The 22,691-nt window shown below is 55.7% G+C and overlaps 3 protein-coding genes across 7 annotated transcripts; 1 reads left to right on the top strand and 2 right to left on the bottom strand.

The window, feature by feature from the left end:
- Positions 1 to 1,367: 1,367 nt before the first annotated feature.
- Positions 1,368 to 5,947, top strand: THTPA (thiamine triphosphatase). 5 transcript variants are annotated; one of them, XM_052646353.1, is made up of 3 exons: positions 1,368 to 1,694; positions 2,055 to 2,606; positions 3,715 to 5,947. In XM_052646353.1, exons 2-3 carry the CDS (start codon positions 2,060 to 2,062, stop codon positions 3,825 to 3,827), a joined length of 660 nt encoding a protein of 219 aa, XP_052502313.1. In that variant the 5' UTR covers positions 1,368 to 1,694; positions 2,055 to 2,059; the 3' UTR covers positions 3,828 to 5,947. The 5 variants fall into 5 exon arrangements, with proteins under 5 accessions (XP_052502313.1, XP_052502312.1, XP_052502311.1 ...); XM_052646352.1 differs by lacking the exon at positions 3,715 to 5,947 and adding an exon at positions 1,861 to 1,976 and having other exon boundaries at positions 2,055 to 3,698; XM_052646351.1 differs by lacking the exon at positions 3,715 to 5,947 and adding an exon at positions 1,832 to 1,976 and having other exon boundaries at positions 2,055 to 3,698.
- Positions 4,539 to 12,831, bottom strand: AP1G2 (adaptor related protein complex 1 subunit gamma 2). Its single transcript, XM_052646347.1, has 22 exons — positions 12,785 to 12,831; positions 12,206 to 12,410; positions 11,671 to 11,795; positions 11,388 to 11,529; positions 11,171 to 11,267; positions 10,926 to 11,002; positions 10,713 to 10,808; positions 10,229 to 10,309; positions 9,846 to 9,944; positions 9,620 to 9,675; positions 9,336 to 9,449; positions 9,027 to 9,167; positions 8,887 to 8,941; positions 8,684 to 8,806; positions 7,257 to 7,346; positions 7,042 to 7,169; positions 6,673 to 6,777; positions 6,259 to 6,382; positions 6,044 to 6,179; positions 5,206 to 5,369; positions 4,881 to 4,979; positions 4,539 to 4,793 (listed from the first exon to the last, which is right to left on the bottom strand). Exons 2-22 carry the CDS (start codon positions 12,407 to 12,409, stop codon positions 4,692 to 4,694), a joined length of 2,358 nt encoding a protein of 785 aa, XP_052502307.1. The 5' UTR covers position 12,410; positions 12,785 to 12,831; the 3' UTR covers positions 4,539 to 4,691.
- A 1,863-nt stretch (positions 12,832 to 14,694) lies between these two features.
- Positions 14,695 to 22,125, bottom strand: JPH4 (junctophilin 4). The gene is given in 6 exon segments (XM_052647094.1): positions 14,695 to 14,778; positions 15,696 to 16,228; positions 16,563 to 16,681; positions 20,088 to 20,859; positions 21,581 to 22,091; positions 22,093 to 22,125. Coding segments are annotated over 6 exon segments (2,049 nt in total). The 5' UTR covers positions 22,123 to 22,125.
- Positions 22,126 to 22,691: the final 566 nt, after the last annotated feature.

Genomic DNA, 22,691 nt, shown 5'->3' with positions numbered 1-22,691 from the left:
CACCAATGAAATGAAGACTGGAGTTGACTCCAGGTGTGACTGACTTTGGAGTCCAATCTTTCTTTCTCTTTAAACTGCTGCCTCTGCCCTACTGGATTTGGACCCTATAACTCAAGGAAGAGATTAAGTCTACTTTCTTTGAGCAACAAAACTTAAAAGCAAAGGACAGATGAAAAGCAGGCCAATGAAAGGAGTTAGGGGCTGGGGTCCCTCTCTTCCCTGCACACTGGTTCCTGTCATCGGGTTGGGGGGGATGCAGATAAACATTCAAAACATGCCAGGTTCAAGATGCCATGTCTGTAAACCAGTGTCCTCTCCATGGTACCTCCCATGAGTCACGTGTTTCCAAAAACATGCTGGGGAAAGGATAAGTGTAAAGAACCTAGCCCTTCTCACCCATCATAGGAGGGAAGCCAGGAGTTGACAAGAACCACTGTTTCTCAGTAAGCTACCTTACCCCAAAAACCAGACATACAGTAGATGCCTCCAGGTAATCATAATCCTGGGAGGGAGTAAGGAGAAGCAGCCTTCTCAATTTTGTCTCCCAAAGCAGTCAAAGGGCCATTCTCATGTCTTCCTATATCTTAAATGAACGCAATATTTCTCCTGTTCCTGATAAAACCTGCACAGGGGCCGCAGGAAACAGACATGCCTCAGTGTGGCATGTAAAGCCTTTCCCAGTCTGCTCAGCGGCACTTCCAGCTTTGTCTCTTTTCCCTTAAACACTGGCCAGGTGCTCTCCAGCTTCTGGGTCTTTGCTCATGCTGTTTCTCTGTCTCCAGTCGTTGAAATCCCATCATGTCTTTAGTTTTCATCCAAAATGTCATTTCCTCCTCTTACAGAAAGTCGTCGGGGGAGGGGGGCTTCCCTGGTGACCTAGTAGTTAGAATTCTGGCTTTCACTGTGGGAGGCTGGTGTTCAATTCCTGGCCAGGAACTGAGATCCCTCAAGCTGTACACACACAAAAACAACTCTCCCATCCATCGTTATCCTGAACATTCTTGGGGATGTTTTAACTACCCTTTAAAACTCCAGAGTCTAGAGTAACTAGACTGGTCTTAACTTTTTTCTCCCCCCAGCTCATTGCCATTGGCCTGCATTTAATGGGCCACAATAGTCAATAAAGTATCTGCTGGACAGGGTCTGAGTGAGTGGCTTGTATTCCAGGCCCATCTGCCAAGGAAGTGAGAGGGTTGAAGGCGGAAATGGGGTCTGAGTGCCTTTTCCATCCGACTTAACTTTAGATAAGACTCCCACAGGCGTCAATCACGGCTTTCCTGTCACCATAGCGACGAGTGGGGCAAGAGAGCAAAATTTCCCTTCGGAACTACACCTCCCATCATGCACCCGGGTTCCAGGGTGCCGGGCTCAGCCTGCGGCCTGAGACCCGGGCCGCCCCTCGGGAGCTGGGAGGGGTCTGGAATGAGGAGCAGAGCGGAGGGGGCCATCCTTACTCTTGGCCCACCGCGGAGGTTGCGGCCCCTCATAACTTAGCAGGCTTCTCGGCCCAACCCTGCCCTCGGCATCGCTACATCGGGCCTAATATGGCCGCTTGTGCCGGGGCCTCCCCCTTGCGCAGAGAACCGGGCCGAGGTCCGGAACCAGGGACTGCTTCCGGCATTCCTCGCGGGCGTGGCGTGGGTTTCCTTCCCCTTACTCCAGGTCCCGCGAGAGGGAGACCCTTGGGCTTTCAGGTGAGACCCGAGGCTCCGGGGGTCGGTGCCCTAGGGGGATCGGCGGGTACTCCCGGGGTAGCATATGTCGAGGGAGGGGCGTTGAAAGGACACCCGCTACACGGCTTGCTTTCTAGAGAGCCCTTTGGATTTCCCAGGGAATCCTTTGGATTTAGGACATCAGCAGCAGAAAGGATCTAACTGGAGACCTGTGCCTGTTGCTGAGCCGTTAAAAACATCAGAGACAGACAGGGCCAACCATCACAGAAGGAGGAAGGACCTCCGACAGACAGCCCCGCGACGGTGTGTGCCCCTCACAAGTTCTTCCGCGGGGAGGGATCTTCGGGAGCTCATCAGTGTTTGTTGATTGACTGATTGCAGGTAGCATGGCCCAGGGCCTGATTGAAGTGGAGCGAAAGTTCGTCCCCGGGCCCGGCACAGAGGAGCGGCTGCAGGAGTTGGGGGGTACCCTGGAGCACCGAGTCACTTTTCGAGACAGCTACTATGACACCCCTGAGTTGAGCCTCATGCGAGCTGATTACTGGCTGCGACAGCGAGAAGGCAGTGGATGGGAGCTCAAATGTCCCGGAGCGGCAAGTGTCTCAGGACCCCACACTGAGTACACGGAACTCACAGCTGAGCCTTCAATTGTGGTCCAGCTGTGTGAGGTGCTGGGGGCTGTGGTCCCGGGGGCTGGGGGCGTGGCTGCTGTGTTGGGCCCCTTGGGGCTGCAGTTAGTAGCTAGTTTTGTGACGAAGCGCAGTGCCTGGAAACTGGTGCTGTCCGGAGCTGACGGAGAGGAGCGGCTGCTCAGGGTGGACCTGGATACAGCTGACTTTGGCTACGCTGTGGGTGAGGTAGAGGCGCTGGTGGACAAGGAGGCTGAAGTCCCAGCTGCCCTGGAGAAGATCCACCACCTCAGCAGCCTGCTTGGTGAGGGAGACACACTCTTCTGTACTTCCTTTGTTCTTCTGAGTGTACCCACTGGGCCAATTGTCAGGGGACGTCTCGAGGCTATTTCTTTAAGAGGAATTATTATAGCAGTTTTCTAGAGGACCCGATTTTCTCAGGGCTCTATCACATCTGGTTCCTTCTTTTACAGTAGCTGTCTAACCTGCATTGAATCCTTCCATGTATCTCTAATCCTTCCCAGCCACTGGCTCATGTCGTTCTCATCCCTCTAGCCACTCCAGGTGTCTTTCGATTCCATTTGTCAGCTCTCTTCTTCAATCTTTCCATCCATCCTTTCTCCCCCCAACTCCTGTCCTCTGATTTTTATAATGAAATCCTCATTGGTCCTACTGGCTTGAGTAAAAGTCAAGAATGTTGTTCCCATGTGACAGAGAGCGGGGCGAACGTTAGCAGTTTAGTTCTGTTCCCAGGTTAGCTCCCCTGTACAGTTCATCCATGCAAGTACAGGGTCGTGCATCCCGCGGGGCCTTACAGCCCTGGAATGTTGTTCTTGCCTCCTCAGCAAACCTACACTGAGTTCCCTGCTATCGGCCCAGCATGCTGCCAGGCACTAACAATCAGACACTGGCTAATTGTGGCTCCACACCACAGAGGCTAGAATTCTCTGCAAATCCCACCTCATTCATGGCTGTAGCTGCTTCTCCTTTCTACACCCCTTGGTTTCTCTCTGTGTGTGCATCTCTGCATGTGCTTCATTACCAAGCTAATGAGCTTTGGCCTGCCTGGAGAGGCTTTAATCTTGACTGGGGGGCAGGAGCAGTAACTGAAATGAGTTACTATTGAGGCACCCTCTGTCTTCCTGGCGCCTGAGTGCCCTTCACCACTTCTCCTTGCCAGAGGAGAGGCTCGTGCTTGGCTTCCTAGGCCCACTTCTGCCTCAAGTGGCCCTCTTCGGCCCCGCTTCCCCAGGCCAATCAGGGAGTAGGCTGGTGGGTTAGCTAAGCTGGTTGGCCGGCGTTCGGAATCCCAGTGCTGCCTTGAAAACAACCTGGGGTCCCGCTGCGTGGGCAGGGAGAGGCACAGTATCTGCAGCTGTCTGGCTCTCTCCTCATTCTCCTCTTGCCTGTAGGTGTGCTGGCGCAGGAGAAGGCACCTGCCAAGCTGATTGTGTACCTGCAGCGCTTCCGGCCCCAGGACTACCAGCGCCTGCTAGAAGTGTACGGCTCCAAAGAGCAGCCTTAGGGGACTGGAGATCTGGACATGACACGGGGCTGAGAAGCTTCATTCCTGGGCTCACCGTGCCTCTTCCCTTCTGGCTCCCCTTCCCACAGTGACCCCTCTCGCTCCAGCTCTGCCTGTTCCTTCACCCTACCCTCCGCTATCTTTCCTGGAGCCTTCCCTGGCTGCCTCCTCTCCCTCATCCGTCAGATGCAATCTGTGGGCCGCCCCTCTCCCCTGGCCGCTAAGCAGCCTCCATTGATTTCCGCTCGTGTTTATAGGATTTCCACTTAGCCGTGATCAGTAGTTAAGCACAGGAAAATCCCTTGCCACCCCCCTCCCTTGGTCGATGCCATTGATTCTGCCAGCGGCTCCTAAACTGCCTTACAGCTGAGTTAGAGAGGAGGGGAGGCAGCAGGGATTTCCCTGCCCCGGGCTACAGGGAACAGCAGCAGCTTGGGGAAGCTGGTGAGGATTCCTGTTAGAAATCTAGAACTTCTGGTTTGACACTGCCCCTGTGCCTAGAGAGTAGAGTGCCTCCTGTGGAGGTTTAGGGGCACATCTGCTCCCCAGCCAGAACGGGGGTAGAAGGAAAACCTTCCTTTGTTGAAACCAGTTCCAAAGGCTTAGGGCAAGATACCTACTTCCTGTATAAGAAGGCTCTTCCCTGGCTGTTATTCACATACATTTTCTACCTCAAATAATGGCTTTGCCCCCTAGGGCTTTATTGAGCTTTCATCATTTGTGGGGTTCCCCCCACCCCAGTTCTGCAGCAGCAAGGACAGGACCAGAGTGCCACCTGCTGGTCACCCTCAGATATGGATCCAAGTAGCTGGGGCTCCTGATTTGGGGACACAGGAGGATTGCAGGCTCTGAGTGGAGGCTGAGTTACTGCCATGTCTCCACAGGCAAGTTGTTCACCTCAAAGATTTCCTGTACCGACTGGCCAAAGTGGTCGTAGGTGAGGCGCAACTTCAACCGCAAGGGGGCCTAGGAACAGGAGAGCGAAGACCAGGGTAAGCACAGATGACTCCTCCCTGCCCTAGGTCTTAGCCTAGAGGGGCTCCTGGAGCTCACCTTGTTAGGATTGAGGATTCTGAGCAGCTGGGTCATCGGAAGGCCGCCCTGGGCTGGAACAGTGTCTCCACTGGGGGCCTGTAGCTGCAGCTGGAAACTCTAAACACAGGAGGTTGGACAGAGCACACATAAGGCAGCTGGCTGGCTCAGGCAACCACTCCATACCCAACAGTTTCAAACCCTCTTCCCGCCACTCCCCAGGTGCCTGTCTCTGCAGTCACTCCCTTCCCATCTCACCCTCCCTCCACCCCCAGCACCTCCCCTACTTAGTGGCTTTTTCTCCTGGAGTATCCAGGCTACCTCTGAGTCCTGGTCTTCTACAAACCTTAGGCACAGCCGCCTGGCAGATGAAGTGGGTGACGTCACCCCCTGAGGTGTTGGTGGCAGTGACAGTGATTAACAGCAAAGTAGGGGTTCCAGGGGGTCGAACAAAAGAAAGATTCAGCTGAAGTCCTTCACGCTCAAATACTTTGAGATTTGGGATGGGAGCTACAGTAGGGAGAGAGAAGTGACTCAGTATATGGGCTGAAGATAACAGTTCATTCATTCATGCAAGAAAAATTAAATGAGCACCCACTGGGTGCAGGGAACTGCTCCAGATGCTAGTGATCGAGTGGACAAGAAGATGAGGTCCCCAGTGGAGCTCACAGCTTAGGAGAGAAAAACAATAAACAAGAAAACAATCACAGTCTGTAACTGGTACTCTGAAGGAAATAACCTGTGGGGGGAACTAACTTAAGTAGGAGAGGGAGGGGAAGTATCTGACATTTTAGCTGAGACTGAAGATGGAGAATGAGCCAGTTATTTTAATGTGCTGGGGAAAAAACATTCCATGTGAAAAGAATATGAACACCAAGGGCTTGAGGTGAGAGGACCTCAGAGTTGAGAGGGGGCCAGTGGAGCAGGTAGTGGGAAAGCCTGTGAGATGGGCAGGGAGGAAGCAGGACCCCGGGCCAGAACTAAGAAACCTGAACAAAGGAAGGCACTGGAGGGTGTCCAGGAGGGAACTGGTATGATCTAATGAATCCTTTTACTAAGATGGGGATGTGATGGTAGCACACAGCAGGGAAGAGGGACTTCGAATCTCAGGCCTCAGCTTAGAAGGGGAAGCACCTATCTCCACTGCCCCTTCTTTAAGACATCTCCCTTTGGCTGAGGCTTACCAGGGGGTAGGGGAGCGCAGGGAAGGTCAAGGAGGTGTATCAAAGTGTCTCCTGGGGTGGGATCCAGAGGGGGAGGGTGCTGGGCATTCTCAGAAGGGCCATCCAGGAGATCTAACAGATCCAAGAGCTTTGAGGCCTGGAGAGGGCAGAAGGGTCAGGGCTGGGTATGGAAGCTGGACCATGCTCTTCCCCCAGGGCTCCCCTGGCCCTCTCACCTGGGTCTCTGTGGGGACAGGGGCTGCTTCCGAAAGCTGGGCTACTTCTTTGCTTTCCTTTGCTTCCTCATCGACCTGAGGGCCACCCCGCTCCACAAGAGGCATCTTTTCCAGGACGGCAGCCCTGAGAGGAAGAAGGCAGGTGTACCCCTCTGGGTAGACCCTGGGCTTTTCACAAGAGGTGTGGGAGGAGGGGTAAGAATATGAGAGACCTGGGCTCATGGTGGGTCAGAAATGCCCCTCTGATTTCCTAAGACGGAACAGTATTTCTGGCTTTCAGATGAACAAGGAGGGTGGGAAGCCCACTTAGCGTCCATGAACTGTGGGTGGGCACAGGTAAGGCTGTGACCCTGTACCCAGAAAGGGCCACAGGGAGCGAGCTGGGGGTTGGGTCCCACACCGTCAGCGGCGCACCTCAGGTGGTCGTACTTCCGGAAGAGGGCGTTGTACTCCACCGCCCGCTGCTGCAGCTCCACGTCCTGGCAGCTCCCATAGATGGACATCACCTGGCAGATGCGGCTGGGCCACGGGGTGGTCCGTGACTGGGACTGGCCATCTGCCCTGCCCTTCACCTCTAGGATGTGGCAGGGAAGGAAGAGGCCCCCACAGAGCAGGGAGAGACCCACGATACTTGGCTCTAAAGGAAGGACCTAAGGACAGGGGGCTGGGGATGGAGGTGCAGGCCTGGAGGGAAACTCAGAAACGGGGGGCATGGTGAAGGGAAAGCTCTCGCTGGAGGTACCAAGAAGAGGCTCTGTGGGAGGGGCAGGGACCCAGTCTTACTTGTTGTCCCCATGGAGCCGGGTGCTGAGCTTCATGAGGGCCGTGAGGGCATATCCCCTGGTGGCTGGCAGGGACATCTGGGACTGCAGCACCCTTTCCAGCAGTGCCAACACCTCCTCTTTCTCCACCTTCCGGGGGGCACACAGAGTGATCCTGGGACCGGCCCTGACTCCCCTCACATGTCCCTCCTCAGTGTACCCCAACGCAGGACCCACCTGCAGGGGCTCAGTTTCCTCACAGGTCCCCTCCAGCAGGAGGTCTCCGTATTCCCCAATGCACCAGGCTGCCACCTGCACCAGTGGTTGCTGTGGGGGATGAGAAACATGCTGGGCCGGCATCTGGGTCCTTTCCTCACTTCCAGACCCCGTGACATCCTTTTAGGCAGTGCAGAGATAGTGGAGTTTGCAGGGGTGGGGAAAGGGAAGGGCCTTTGCACAGGGAGCAGTTATGAGCAGTTGTGTTAGTTGCGGGCTCTGTCCTGGCTCCTGGGCTTCCTCTGCCCTCTAGTGGCCACGTATAAGAACTACATGGTCTACAACAGATCTCATGATCATCATACTAAGTGAAATAAGCCAGAGAAAGACAAACAGTATGACAACATTTCTGTGAGGAATCTAAAAGATAATACAAATGAATCCATACACAAAACAGAAACACTCACAGAAATAGAAAACAAACTTATGGTTACCAATGGGGGGAGGGATGGGAAGGATAAATTAGGAATATGGAGATAAACAGATACAAACTACTATATATAAAATAAATATGCAAGGGTTTACTGTACACTCAATATCTTGTAATAATCTATAATGGAAAATAATCTTGGGACTTCCCTGTCAGTCCAGTCGTTAAGACTTTGCCTTCCAATGCAGAGGGTATGTGTTTGATTCCTGGTTGGGGAGCTCAGATCCCACATACCTCAGGGCCAAAAAAACAAAAATATAAAACAGAAGCAATATTGTAACAAATTCAATAAAGATTTTTAAAAAATGATCCACACTAGAAAAATAATAATCTTATAAGGATCCCTTTGTTGTACGCCTGAAACTAAGTAGTGTAAATCAACTGTTTCAGTTTTTAGAAGTGCTGTAGGATAAAACTCAGAAAGAAATACCAAAAACAAAACAACCCCGCTTCCCCCCGCCATGGCCTAAGCACAAGGGGTGCAGTGAGGATGGAGTGAGGGGGTCCTCCCTTGAAGGGGTGGGTGGTTTCTGCCTAGCCTACTAAAGTAACATGGAAAGCAGTATTGGCATATTGGTTATTGGTTGGCATCTGTGAATTCACTCAGCATTCAAGGTAGTAATAAGAACTAATACATGCAAAAAGAGCTTTTATCTATATCCCGTTTGATCAAGACAGCTCTGGGAGGTAGGCAGGGTAGAATGCTGAGTAGACCCGGTATAAAGAAAGTTCAGTGAGTCATCTGTGGTTGCACAGACAGTAACAGAACCAGGACAGAAGTCCGGGTGTTCTAACTATGAGCAGGGCTCTGTCCTTCAGTGACTCTACCAAGTAGAAAGCTGTGAGGATAAAAGAGAGAGAGACAGAGCTGTGACTCTAGGGGAAAAACAGTTGGGAATCTGGTGTATGGAGCAGGGAGCCCAGGAAAGGATGAGAGGGCTGGTGGAAGGAGCAGTACCTGGGAGATGTCCTCAGCCAGGGCGCTGTAGAGGCGGCGCACAGAGTAGGCGTGGAGCTCCTGGGCGCCCCCAATCAGCTGGATCAGGTTGGCCACTGCATCATCGCGCACATAGGTGCCTGCCTGGAGGGGTGAATGTGGCTGGGTCAGCGTGGTGAACCCTGCCCGCCCCCACCCAGCTCTCAGCCCAGCCCCTGCCTCACCGTCGTCAGCACACGGAGGATGGTATCTATGTGCCACCGCTTGGTTGGGGCAAACCTAGGGGACATCATGGCTCTTTAGTCCTGGCGATGACCCTCCCTGGATTCCACCCTCTCTGCCTCCTGGGCACCCATCCCCTCACCTCTCTGCTGCCAGTAGGATGCCAGAGGCACAGTCGGGCCGTAGATCAGGGGGGCAGGCCTCCAGAAAGCCCTGCAGCTCCTGGGTCATGGCTCGCACGTTGGAGCTATTCACCAGGGCCAGGCTCAGTTCCAGGGCCCGCCTGGAGAAGAAACGTGTGTTTAGACAAGGTCTCCCAGGTCACCCCATGACATTCCTTGGGGCCCCCCTTTCCCAGGCACCTGTCTCCGTAGTCCCCTTTCTCCAGCTGCTGAGCTGGCCTGGGGTTTGGGCCCTCTACTCTTCACTATGGTTCCTCTGCCCTGCTTACCGGCTGAGGGAGGCGTCAGGTTCCCACAGACATTCCACCACGGTGGGCCGGTGCCGCTGCACGGCACTGTGATCAGACTGCACCAGCTTCAGCAAGGACGTCAGCGCCACATATCTGGTCAGAGCACGAGGGTCCTTAGCGTACCCTGGCCGTCAGCCCTCTCCCCACCCGTCCTGCCCTGGGTATGGAAATAAGGGGCTGGTGAATCCGGAGATTCTGGAAGAAGGAGGGCAGAGGGTCAAGGGCTCAGTGGCACAGCTCTGCCAGACACCTGGGCCGATTACCTAATGTTCCTGTCACTGTTGAGTAGGAAGCGGCCAAGAATGTTGACAGCTAGAACCTATGGGAGGCAGAGGTTGGGAGTCAGGGAAGGAGCAGCCTGCTCATTCAGCAGTGGGGACTGCGTGGCACAGGGTGCCCAGGGCAGGGAGGAGAAACTGGAGCACAGGACCTGTCTGCCCAGCTGGAGTGGGTGGGAGGGGCCCAGGGGAGGGGCCTCGGGGAAGGTACCCTTAGGCCCGCAGCAGAGCGGATGTCCATGATAGTCAACACCGTCTCAAACAGAACCGCATTGCCCGCATTTCGGCTGGTGTCAGTGTTTGTGGCTACCTGCGTGGATGGGAGAGAAGCTCTAAGGGGCTCCACCCTTTCCTCATGTCATCCCTCAAATAGCTTACAAAAGTCTATCCATCCCCTCCACCCCCGCCCCTCCAACTATGTGCCAGGGACTACTGCACTGTAACACACTGTGTCCCTGACCTCAGGAGAGATCACAGTCCAGAAAGAAATGGAGACATGATCATTTGGCCACTGCAGGGGGAGTGGTCATGGGAGGGACGCCCAGGCCAGTGGGATCACAGAGCAACACCCATAACCCAGGCCCCCACCCCTACCTGGGCCAGCAAGTCATTCATGGTCTCACTGCTCTCCTCGTGGTTCCGGCCCAGAATCCGAAGCAGACGAAGTATCTGGACCTGAAATTGGGTTAAATAAAAGTTGGGGATAAGGGGCTGAGGAGAGAAATCCAATGCTGAGAGCACTGTGAGGGGTCTGGCTGGCTCCCAACAGCCTCCTTGCAGTCCCCCCTCCCAGCCTCCTCTGTCCCCTTGGGCCCTGGGAGGGTTCAGAGGTGAGTGAGGCCAGGAGATCTAGGGACAGTCTTTTGAAAAAAAAAAAAAAAAAAAAAAATTGTTACCAAGTTGGATTTTCTAGTTTTCAGGCACTCCCCCTCCCCACACTGGACCTGGGATGACCTGGTGCCTGCCACCCTCCTGCCCAAGTTACTGATGAACCAAAGTATTGTCTGGGAGGGGACCACTGGCCATGGGATGCCTAAGCTTTTTGTTCCAGGGATACAGCAGGGAAGGATCAGCCCACCTGCAGGAATGGGTCGCTGACTCCAGACACGCTGTGTTCTGTGGAGCATCCTGTCATCACCAGAGTCCGGAGGGTGTGCACCAGCTGGGGTACCACCTGGAGGGAGGGCAGAGCCTGACTCGGGCATTCTTCCTAATCCTCTCTCCCTTCAGCTCCCTCCAACCCCACTGCCCTTCTCCTCCTGGCCCGGGGCCCACCCCTTCACCAGCCCACCTTTCGAAAGTGCTGGAGGGCTGCAGGGCTTCGTTCGCAGAGCTCCGTGATCAGCGTGACAGTGCCCAGCAGGATGCCTGGGTCAGGGCGAGGGAGCCAATGGTGGACAGGGCACAGGGGAGTCTACTGTGTGCGTGTTTGCATGCACGTGCTGCCCTTCACCTGGGAGCTACTGTTCCTGTCCTCGGGCTCCCTTTCCCACAGCCAGAGCTGAGGCAAGTGGACGAGGAGCCCCGTGGCCTTACCATGGTGGCGTTCATGAAGCAGCTGGGCACAGGGTGGGAGGAAGATGTCAGAGAGTTCAGGGACCTTCCGGATCATGTGTACTGCAGTCAGAACAGCCTGCAGAGGTCAGAGGGCTCAGAGAGGGCGAGGGTCTGCCAGGATGGAATCCCCCACCTCTATCATGTGGCAGACAGGACAGTTTGTGCAGGAGCAAGAGCCTAGGACCTGCTGTCTCACCTTCTTGCGCACATAGGGACTGGGCTGCAGGAGCAGCTTCTCCACCTCGGGGGCCAAGTCCCGGCACATCTCAGCAGAGCCCATGGCACTCAGTGTGCACAAGGCTAGGCCTTGGACAGCCTCAATTCCCTGGCTCAGGTCACTGCAGAGTTTGGGGAGGACAGTCAGTCAAGCCTCTGAGAAGTCCAGTCCTCCAGTACCTACAGCAGGCAACCCCCTGGGATTTCCCAGTTTCCCACTCTCCCATCTCCCTGATTCCAAGTGCTTCCCAGAACCCTCTCACTTCTTGATGCTGTTGGTAATGAGCAGGTGGGCATCCTGCCTCTCATCCAGTAGAAGCATGGCCCCCAGGTAGCCCACCCTCTTGTCTGTGAACCTGGGGGAGGCGATCAGTTTCAGGCACTCCATCTACAGGGAAGGGGGCAGACCAGGAAGGGGTAGGGGTGAAACCAGAGGCACTAGCGTCGCTTTTGGTTCTCCTTTACACCAGATTAACCTGTGGGGGCAGCATACCCCAGGACCGCCCCGTTCAACATGAATAGAGGTTTAGGAGATTCAGTTAGTTTCAAGGAAAGGGAAGAATGGGAGGAGAAAGGAGGGGCCTTGAATGGCGCTGGCCAGAGAATGAGGGGTTCGGTCCACCTGGTGACCAGCTGGGGTGGTAAAGGGCCAGGAGACCTGCGGTACACCCTGTGAGGGCCCAGAAACTCCGGAGAATAAAGAAATCGAGAAACAAGTAAGTGAGGGGGTGGTGTTCGCTACCGTGCCCCACTAGCTTCTCTCATCAAACTCGGACGGGAGGCGTCCACGCCCAGTACCTGTCCAAAGTGGGCGGGGTAGCCTAACATGTGGACGTAGAGCAGTTTGGCCAGCTGGCGGTGGCTGTGCAGAGGGTCCCCATCGCGGAAGGAGGCCCGGATGTGGGCGCACTCTTTCTGGATCACCTCCCGCTCCTGGGCCTGGGTCTTGGCCTCACGAATCTCCTGGATTAGATCCTGAAGCTTCAGCGAGGACGCCACCATCCTGGCGGGCAGAGCCCGGAAACGGAGAGGGCCTTAACCCTCTGGCAGTAAGCATCTGGCCTTTTCTGCACAGGCTTGCAATTAACCAAATTCCCGAGGGCCCGGGTCCCAAGACACCCTAAAACTGATCCCTGTCCCCAAATGCCGCCCGAGACCTCCATTACGCATGCGTCCTCGCCCCACCCCGCACCCGTCGCTACCGAGCCTGCGCTGGAACCCCGCCTATTTCCCCCCCAACGGCGGGTCTCCACCTGGCTTCCCATCCCTAGCTCAGTTATTCCCTTCCTTCTAGAGCCCGGCGCTGCTTCTTTCGCAGAGACCCCCGTCCCCTTCTCAGGCGGTGTCAGCTTCCGCACACCAGGACGCCAGCCTCACCTGGCTTCAGTCTCAACTCCGCTCCTCTCCCCCCAGCGCTTCCTGGTCCTAGCCCCGAGGAAGGTTGGGGCTTGGTCTGATCCTTCTCTCTCCCCGCCCCTATCGCGGGACCCCGCCCCTCCTGGGCCGCCCTGCAGACTACAGCGCAATCTTGAATCCTCTGACCTTAGGCCTTTCTGATTTGGAGTATAAGGGAAGGATCTTTTTAACTACTTCGGGGCGGCGAGACTGTCTAACGGGCCTGGGACTTCCCAAGAGGGCTCGTTCACTGGAGAGCTTCTGAGAGTTCGGGTTTGAATCCATCGCACCCAAAGGAGAGGACAATTCCCCCCCCTTTTTTTGAACTTTTTTATTAATATATTTTTTTTTTGTTAAATTTCTTTGTATTTTTTTTTTCCTGCAAGACTTGGTGTTGGCGGCACTGTTGTTTTAACGTCAATCCCAAATTCCATGAAATAGAAATCAGAAGTAAAGTTTGAGAGAGGAGGAGGGAGGGAGGCAGGCCAGGGAGTAAACAGAGTTTGACTAGAAAAAAAAGAGTTTGTGTGTGGTGGGCATTCCCAGGCAAGGCCATTCCTTGAGGGAGGGGGTTGGCAGGCAGCTTGCCTCTGCCTCATGCAGGGGAGGGAGGAAAGATCCCCTGGGGACCCTCAAGCCCCCTCTTCCTAGGGCTTCCTGTCCCCAGGGGAAACGCTAGTACCAGGGATCAGCCACAACCTCCAACAGGGCTCTCTACCCACCTCTCACCCCAGTTTGACTCTCACCTCTCTGCTCTACCTGGAAAGTGTGTGAGATTGATCCCCTCCTTCGTGTTGTTTTTCCAGTTCACAAGATTCTGATATGATGGGGGAAGGGATCTAACCCACTTAGAGACTACTGACCAGCTTCTCCTGCCCTGTGAGTTCCTTTTTTCTTGTGTGGTTCATTTTCCAGAACTGCCTCCCCCCGCCACTACTGCCAGAGTTGGGGAGTGGGGTCCTTGCTCAGGTGCCCCTAACCCTCTGCAGTAGAAATGTCTTCTTCAGGTCCCTTAGGAATTTAATCAAAGGCCACACGTGAGTCCAGACCAACCAAATAAACTTTTAGGGGGAGAGAGAAAGGTGGGAGAGGTCAGCAGGTGGGCTTGGCTGCATGGGACTTTATCTTTCCTTTACACATTGCTCTTGACATGGCATGCCACCCTAGGGGGTTGGGTGAGGGGCTGGCTGTTGGGGAAAGAAAGAGGGAGAAGATGCTCGGGAGCTGTTCTACTTTTCATTTCTCTCATCTCCTTCAGAGAAGGATGGAGTTTGGTAAGAACCTAGCTCAGTACTTGGAGGTGAGATAGGCTCCTCCGAGGTCAGAGATGGAGGCTGCATCCCTTCCAGATTTGTCACTAGGCCTCAGAGGGGCACCAGGCTCCTTGGGTCGGGGAATCCTGGCAGCACGGCCAGTGCCTTGCCCAGTCGACGGTCTTCTCCAGTATCAAGTGTACCCCTTCCCCACGTTCTTCCTTTCCACTCAGCTTCCAGGAGACTCCTCAGGACACCAGACCCCCACCCTCATCCAAGTTCAGGTCTAAAGAAAAGGCAGGGAGGGTGTGGGGGCAATGGTCTGACTTAGAATTGTGTGTCTCAGAGAAGAGACTCTGAGCGAGAAAAGCCCTTCGTATGTAAACAATCTAGAGAGAGAAGGGTTGGGTAGGAAAGGGAGCGGGAAAGACAGAGACAGAGCCAGAGGGAATGAGAGAATCTAAAAGGAGAGAGGGAAAGAAAAAGCAAGAGATAAAACCAGAGAGGGACAGAAAAGAAAGGGAAGCGAGAAGAGAAAGACAGGAGAAAAAAACAACCAGGGGGAAGAAAAGAGAAAAAAGGCAGGTCAGAGGAGTGAAGAGGCAGCGACCAAAGCCGGAACTAGGCCAGGCAGGTGCCTCAGGTGAGGAGCTGGGAGAACAGGAATGCCAGGCTGAGGTCCAGGAGGGCCACGGCGCCCACCACCAGCGGGTTGGCAGCTCCCTAGAGAGATGGGGAAAAGGCAGCCTCAGCGCCTGAGGACCAGGTGCAGCTACGAGTCCCACCTCCTGCCCTGGCTGAGGTGGCAAAGCAGAAGGGTCCCAGACACCCCTCCTCAACCTCTCCAACTTTTACTTTGGATTGCAAAACAGCCCTCTACTCCCAGGCAGAGCCCTGCCTTCCCTCTGGCTCCGTCAAGTGAGCCCATCCCCCGCTCCTCTCTCCTCCCTGCAGCACGTGGCCCAGGCAGAAGGTGCCTGGCCTTAGTAGCAGACGTTGGCAGCAGGCGCCTTTACTGCAGTGAAGCAGAGAGGGATGAAGGGGTGAGGATGTGGTTGCTAGGAAACAGGAGAAGGCCTGGAGTCCAATCAGAGTAGAAGGTTCTAGGGAAACTCCACCCTCCCAGTTTTCTGCCTTCTTCCCTATTTCCCTTCTTCCCTGGAGAGGGAGGGAGAGTCAGGGTAGGGAGGGAACAAGCTTTTCCTTTTTTATTCCTGGGCACCAAAGAGAGAAAGTGTGGAGGTGGGGGTGGGGGTGGAAATGATATGAAAGGAGAGCACGGGAAGATGTTCTGGCTCTACTGATAATTATTCATTTGTAACCTTGGTGAGTTACTGTAACTGCTCTGGGCCTCAGTTTCTCCATGTGTCAAGTGAAGGAGTTGGAATGTGAAGGTCTTGGAGGTTCCTCCCAGCTTGAAAATTCTCTATTTCTATTTTTTTGAGGTGGGATATAGTCCAAGACTGTGTAGGCAAAAAGAAACCCAAGTGCAAATCAAAGCCCCACAGGGGATCAGAGAGAGGTCTGGAAGTGATGATAGGCCAAACTTTGAGGGGTAGCAGGGCCAGAAAGGATGGGAGACTCAGAAGGCACAAGGTGGTGGGGTGGGGCGGAGGGCGGGGGCGAGAAGAGTTTCTTACCGGCTGGGCGGGCCTCTCCGTTGCAGCAGCCTCCTCAGCCTCTTCCACCAGGCACCCGGCTTCAGGACCCCTCGAGGACAGGGCCCTCAGGACTGGCAAAGCTGCAGGCTCTGGCTCCGAGCCCCCTGGGGTGCTCAGCTGGGGAAAGGGCTCTTCATCCTCCCCCTCCTCCTCTCGAAGACTTCCAGAACTGTCGCTGCAGCCTCCAAGGAGTGGGGAGCCATCTCTGGGCTCTGGCCCTTGCATCCCAGCCTCATCCTCAGCCTCATAGCCAGCTAGTTCCTCTGCCTGCTCACCCGGGCCCCCCCACTCCTCAGGCCAAGCTTTGGGGCTGGAGAAGGGACCCCGGTCCCCTCCAGAAGGCAGTGGGCTCCGGCAGGTAGGGGGTCGCCAGGGTTGGTGGGAGGAGGCAGGACTGCTGGGCAGTTCAGGGGAGCCCTCTGAGGGGGTCAGTCCATTCTCGTATACCCCAGGGCTGTCTTCATCCAGGGGCTCGGTGTCGGAACCTTCGGAGTCCTGTCTGGGTCTGCGGCCTGGGGTAGGGACAGCTATGAATCAGACGTGCTGAACTAGCCTTGGGCTGCCAAAGATACAATTTTCTCTCTCTGTCTGGTCACCTCTCAGGACTCTGGTACCCCAACTTTACAGCTTCTCAATGCCAGGTCCCAACCCCCAGTCCTTATTACTCTATTTCTCAAATGCCTACTTTAGTCCTCAAACAACTGGGCTTGGTCCCCACCCTCTGTCCCCTTAGACTCTCATATCCTGGCTTTTCCCATCCCCAGGCCCCTGCAGGGATTCACTGCCCCCTTTTCCAAGCCCAGGTCCCTCCAGCTCCCAGGAAGCCAACCCCCTACCCCGCCTTACCTGGGGCTTCCAACATTGGCTGCAGATCTTGGGCTATCAGTTTGGCCATTCGAGCTGCCTCCACAGCCTTCTCGGCAACGCTGCTGGCTGCCACTGCCTTGAGAAGGGCGTCTGCTGCCCTGTCGGGTTCCGGGGACAGGGTCTTAATAGACCTACTCCAGTCCCTTGACCCATCTCCCTCCCAACCCGCCACCCACCATGTCACAGCCCCCAGATCTGAGATGACCTCTGGCAGCTGCTCCCCTTCCACGGCCTGGCAGGGCAGCTGGCCTTTGCTTTCCTCTCCGATACCTGGGCTGTGTTTGCTGTTGTCACACCTTCCCGTTCTTGCACCCCTCCACCATTCCACCCAATAGTAACACTTCCCTTCCTCCAGCTGCAGGGGCCAGGCCCTCCCTGCTGCCTGCAGCCCTGTTATTCCATTCCTGTCCTGCTCCCTCCCAGTGACAAATGAGGCCTCACGCTCTTAGCACCTCTCTGCAGCTCACCTGCTTGGTGCTCAGAAGCTATGCCACCTTGCTGTGTTGATACCTCCTGTGTTATGAGAATTTAAAATCTTTTCTTCAGCCACTTCTGTTATCACATCCTTCTCTACCCCTGATCACTGTCACTGCCCCTCACCCCATCTCCTCCTTTCTGAGCTCTGGAACTGGGTGGGTCTCCCCTTTCTGCCACTACCTATTCCCTCTCCCTGGTAACATGCATGCTTTCTCACCATTGTGATCATACCTTCTGGGTGAGCGCTTAATCTCTCTTCCACAACCAGCCTTCAACCCTGCCCTGCTCCTTGTGTGTTAGTTGTTCTGTCATGTCCAACTCTGTGACCCCATGGACTGTGGCCTGCCAGGCTCCTCTGTCCATGGGATTTCCCAGCAAGAATACTGGGTTGGGTAGCCATTTCCTCCTCCTGGGAGTCTTCCCAACCCAGGGATCGAACCCAGGTCTCCCGCATTGCAGGCAGATTCTTTACTATCTGAGCCACCAGGGAAGCCCAGCCTTGCTCCTTAGTTACAGGTAACCTTGAAGCATTATCAGTCCTTTCCTCTTTGTTATTTCTCAGTTTTCCATCTGATGTCAGATGTTTCCTCAATTTTCCCCTCCCTTTTACCCTCTGCTGTTATTCATAGATGCCTTATTAATTGCTATATTAGTTCTGTAATCTTGACTGAAGATAGGGTGTAGGATCAGAGGCAGAGGTAATCTTGACTGAAGGACCAGAGGTAAACATAATCAGATAGACTTGCCATGGGCTTGAATGTATCAAGGCCTATGCCTCCCTCTGGCCCCGGGCTTGTTTTGTCTGGCCTGGGAAAGTGATCTGGGTATCAGGGTACGGAAAGGGTCATGGTGTCCCCTGTCACCTTAGGTCTACTTGCTTTTTATATACCTTGGGAGATATGGTCAGCTTCCTCCCCTCAGACCTGGTCAGTCAAGGACTGTTAGAACCTGCTTGGAGGGATCTCAGATAACCCTGTTCTTCTGTCTTATGGCTTTTAGGATCTATATGCTTAGCCCTGTTCTGAAACTGAGCTGGTCTCAGAGTTTAAGGCAGGGGATTAGGATCACAGTTTGGGGTTGCTTTGTGTTCTGTTGGTGGCCAGGAAACTGCAACATTGACAAGGGCCTGTGCTTTTCACTTTGGAGGGTATGGTTGGTCAGAGCCTGGCCAGTAGACCTAGTCTGTGCTCAGGAGTCAGGCCAGGCTCAGGCTACCTGAATGATGTAGTCTATGTGCACCTGCTGCTGAGGCTCTGCTGGTTCCATGGCAACCAGCAGCCAATCAAGTTTGCCAGGCCTGTTGCTGGGGAGATCAACCAGCTTCCTCCTACTGCCTGATCTTTCTGGCTACTGAGACGGGTTTTTCCCGCACATGCCCACTCCCTATCGAGCCTAAAGTGCTCCCTGGTGCTCTGCCCTCCCCCTTCCCTGGCTCAAGGCCCTGGACTCTAACCATCCAGAAACTCACATATATCCACACATAGACATAGACATTCTCTGGTTCAGGCTTCTACTCTGGATATGACCTATTCATTCACACACACACACACACACACACACACTTCACACCCAAGCATATTTGGACATATCTTGACTTTCATCCTCTGAATCCCTCTCAGATTTCAAACAAGATCCTTCAACTGTGCCGTCCCCTTTCAATAAAAACAATATCTAAAAATTCCTATGTGTAATTGTATAATTAGGAGCTTATGAACTCATTACAAATAGATTTTTGGCTTTCTTCAGTCACAAGCCATTAAGCACTTAAAATGAGGCTAGTCCAAATTGAATGTTGTACTCTAAGTGCAAAATATATACTGGATTTCAAAGATTTGAGAAAAAAAAGAGGGGGGTGATATAAAAATCTCTCCTTAATTATTTCATACTTATTTTAGGTTGAAATGATAACAGTTTGGATACATTGGTTTAAATAAGATATATTAGTTAAATTCATTTCATGTTTCTTCCTATTTTTTTTTCATATGGCTACTAGAAGATTCAAAATTATGTATTAGGCTTACATTATATTCCTACTGGACTGCACTGCTTGAGATAATGAGGTTCCTGATGCATGAAATGTAATCTGATTTACAGAAAGAAAATTTCATTTACAGGCAAGTCTGCTTCCTTCCAACCTTTATCAGCTGGGTTAAGGGAGGCCGAGGAGTCAGAGCTGAGAGGGACTATTTTTTCAGGTGGGTAGATCAGCTGTGGGCTTGCCTAATAACTCAGTTGGTAAAAAATCCGCCTGCAATGCAGGAGATCCTGGTTCGATTCCTGGGTCGGGAAGATGCGCTGGAGAAGGGATAAGCTACCCACTCCAATATTCTTAGGCTTCCCTTGTGGCTCAGCTGGTAAAGAATCCGCCAGCAATGTGGGAGACCTGGGTTCAATCCCTGGGTCAGGAAGATCCCCTGGAGAAGGGAAGGACTACCCACTCCAGTATTCTGGCCTGGACAATTCTATAGACTGTATAGTCATGGGGTCCAAAGAGTCGGACACAACTGAGCGACTTTCACTTTCACTTTCCAGATCAGCTGTACAAACTAGACCTTCCCCAGGCCTAAGGCTGAAATGTTATCAGACTGTGGGCTGGCTTGGATGTGGTTAGGAATGTACACCTCTTGTCTCTCTGCCTGGGGCTGTTGCTCCCAGCAGCAGAGTCCTGGAGGCTGGATCAGCTACAAGACGAGGAAGACTAGGAACGTGTCTGAGTTCCAAGAGGTTTTCTGGGCCGGCTCAAGGCAGCGCTCATTGCTACTCCCACACACAACAATGACACACTCCCTACAAAAGACACTGAGACACACTTATAGTCTAACAGGGCTTCCCTCAAATACCCAGCCACCCACAGTTACACCTAAGTCCACCTGTAGTCTCAGATATAAACACAACAAATACCCAGGGCTACAACTGCCAGGTTCTAGTCCTTGGGTCTTGGTCCCCCTTTAAGCAACGTCCCCCTTCCGTATCCACGGCGTACATTCTCCCCTTCACCCAGCTTCGGGCTCTGCACTGGGTGCCCACCTGGCAGCGGCGATCTCCTGGAGCTGGCGGGCAGCGCTCACGGCTCGACGAGCACCCTCGACCGCCCTGTCCACCTTCTCCTTGACTTTGCCCCGGCGAAGGGCCAGAGGGAGGAGGCTGCGCACGCGACCCCCGTGCACCAGCCGGTTGCGCTTGTACTTGCCCTCCTCGCGGGAGCCGTCGGGGCGGGTGGTGCGCCCGTAGCCGTGCCGCCGGTTGCCCAGCCACTCGCCCTCGTAGCGTAGCCCGTTGGAGCGCTGGCTCACGCCGTAGCCGCTGCGCCGGTCGGCGCGCCATTCGCCCGCATACACCTCAGTGGCCGAGCCCTCGATGAGGGCGGGCGGCGCTGGGGCCGGGGGCCCGCTGGCCTCGGAACCCGGAGGTCCCGTGCTGCCCACCTCGCTGCTCACCTCGCTGCGCAGGGAGCCCCGCTTGCTGCCCAAGGAGCTTCGGCGCCCGCCGGCTCGGAGCCCGCTGAGCAGTAGCGAGCGGCGGAAGAACCCGCCGGCCGCGGGGGTGCGCTTTCGGGAGGACGCGCCGTCACCGTCCCCGGGCCCGGCCAGCACGAAGCCTCCCCGGGAGCCAGAGGCCGGGCTACCTCCTTCGTCGCCGGGCAGGGGCAGGGGCGGGGGCGGCGTCGGGGGGTCACTGTGGCCGGAGTCCAGGGAGGTGCGGCGGGGCGAGCGCAGCAGCGCCGCCTGATGGTAGGGCACACTCTGGCGCACCCCGTAGCCGTGGCGCTTCCCCGCCTGCCACTGGCCCTGGTAGGTGCCTGCGGGGGGCGAAGTAGGAGGGGGAGAAAGAGTCAGGACCTGCCGTTCCTTGCACCCCCAGCCCCATGCGCCCCTGGAAGCCTCAGAATCGGGTGGGAGAGCTGAGGGCAGTTGGCGTGGAGGTCGGGGAGGGGCTCTAGGAGTTGGGTCGCAAGGTGTGGAAAAGCCAAGTGAAGACTGGCAGGTAGCAGGAGATGCATGGATTAGGAACGTGCGAGTAGACAGGGGAAAGGGGAAGGGACAGGCAGGCTGGGGTGTGTGAAGGACAGGCGGTCCAGAGGGCGTGAGGGGCAGGGTGACGGGGCTGTATACATGACACATGGCAGGCAAAGAGAACTCTCAGGGGCAAGCTGGCCGAGGAAATGTGAGGGGACAGGCAGAGCAGAGGCGCTAGGGACGGACAGGTGGAGGGGGGAGTGTGGGGGACTGGCAGACGGGGTGATGAGGGTCAGAGAGGCGGGATGTAAGGCTCAGGCATACAAGGAAGGGGTGAGGGCAGGCATGTGGGGGAGAGAAAAAACAGGCAGGGAACAGGCAAATGAGGAAGGCGTGTGTGATGATGAGAGAGGGCAGAAAGATGGGCGCAGGGGCGCTTATCGATGGGGGAGTGTAGGGCGACAGTGGAGCGCAGGGGCGTCTGGATGGGGAAAGCATAAGCGGGGCCGGCCAGCGGGGAGGCGCATGCGGACGAGCAGACAGACAGTGGGCAGGGCCCCGCACCTCCGTCGGAGTAGGTCTCGGTGCCGTAGCCGTCCTGGAAGCCGTCCTTCCAGAGCCCGGCGTAGCGCAGGCCGGACACGCTCTCCCACACGCCGCTGCGCCCCTTCAGCCCGCCCAGCCACTCGCCGCGGTACGTCCAGCGGCTCTTGCGCTCCACGCCCAGCCCTTCGCGCTTGCCCTGCTGCCAGTGGCCCTGGTAGCTGTGTCCGCCGGGCCCCGTGAAGACGCCCAGTGACTCGAAGCCGTGCGCCCAGCAGCCGCTGTATTCGCCCTGGGCGCCGGGCCCCGTGCACACGCCGTAGCCATGTGCCCGCCCCGCCTCCCAGCCCCCCACGTAGCAGCCCCCGTCGTCAAAGTCGAACTTGCCCCCGGGGGACATGCATGTAGTTGGCGCGGCCTCAGCCCCCCGGTGGCTCAGCGCATCCTGGGGCTGGAGAAGCCGGCTGGGGGCCTGGGAGCCGGGCGAGGCCTGGGGGCGGGGGCAGTTAGACCGGGGCCGGGCGGGGGTGCCCCAGCGCGGGCTGGCAGGGCCGGACCCTCATCCTGAGTGGCTGCGGAGAAAGAGGGGGGAAGTGGCGAGGGAGGCCCCTCCTCTTTGCCCGCCGCTCCCTGGCCCAGTGGCTCCGGGGCACCAGCACCGCCCCCCAACCCCCCCCCACCCCCCCACCCTTCGGCAGCATCTTCCAGCAGCTCCTAAGCTTTGGAGGCACAGAGCTCCCCCACCCCTCTTTTCTTATAAAGGGCCGCTCCCAGGGTTTGGGGTCCTCACCCCTAGCGGGAGTCCCACTTTTCCAACCTGGAACCCCAAAGTATCGAGTATGGATGGCAGTAGGCGGGGGTCCTTGGACGGGGGCTGGGCAGAATCGTAGGCCACCCGCTTCCCTGCCTGCTGTAAGGACCTCTCTGCCCCGGTTCTTTGGCTTCCCTGGCAAAGGTGGGGGGTAGTTGAAAAGGTACGGGGGAGATCGGAGCAAGGTGGGTAGAGGGTTTGGTGGGGGAGAGGATGGGGCTGGGGGAGGCTCTGCAGGGGAAAGGCGAGGGTGGGGATGGTAGACAGGCAGAAGGGCGGAGGCAGGTTACTCACCATGTGGGCTGGGGCTCAGGCTGCCTC

This window comes from Budorcas taxicolor, chromosome 10, assembly GCF_023091745.1.
Source record: "Budorcas taxicolor isolate Tak-1 chromosome 10, Takin1.1, whole genome shotgun sequence".
Taxonomy (NCBI): Eukaryota; Metazoa; Chordata; class Mammalia; order Artiodactyla; family Bovidae; genus Budorcas; species Budorcas taxicolor.
Note: the sequence above shows the minus strand (reverse complement) of the source record. Positions and strands in the feature narration are given on the sequence as shown.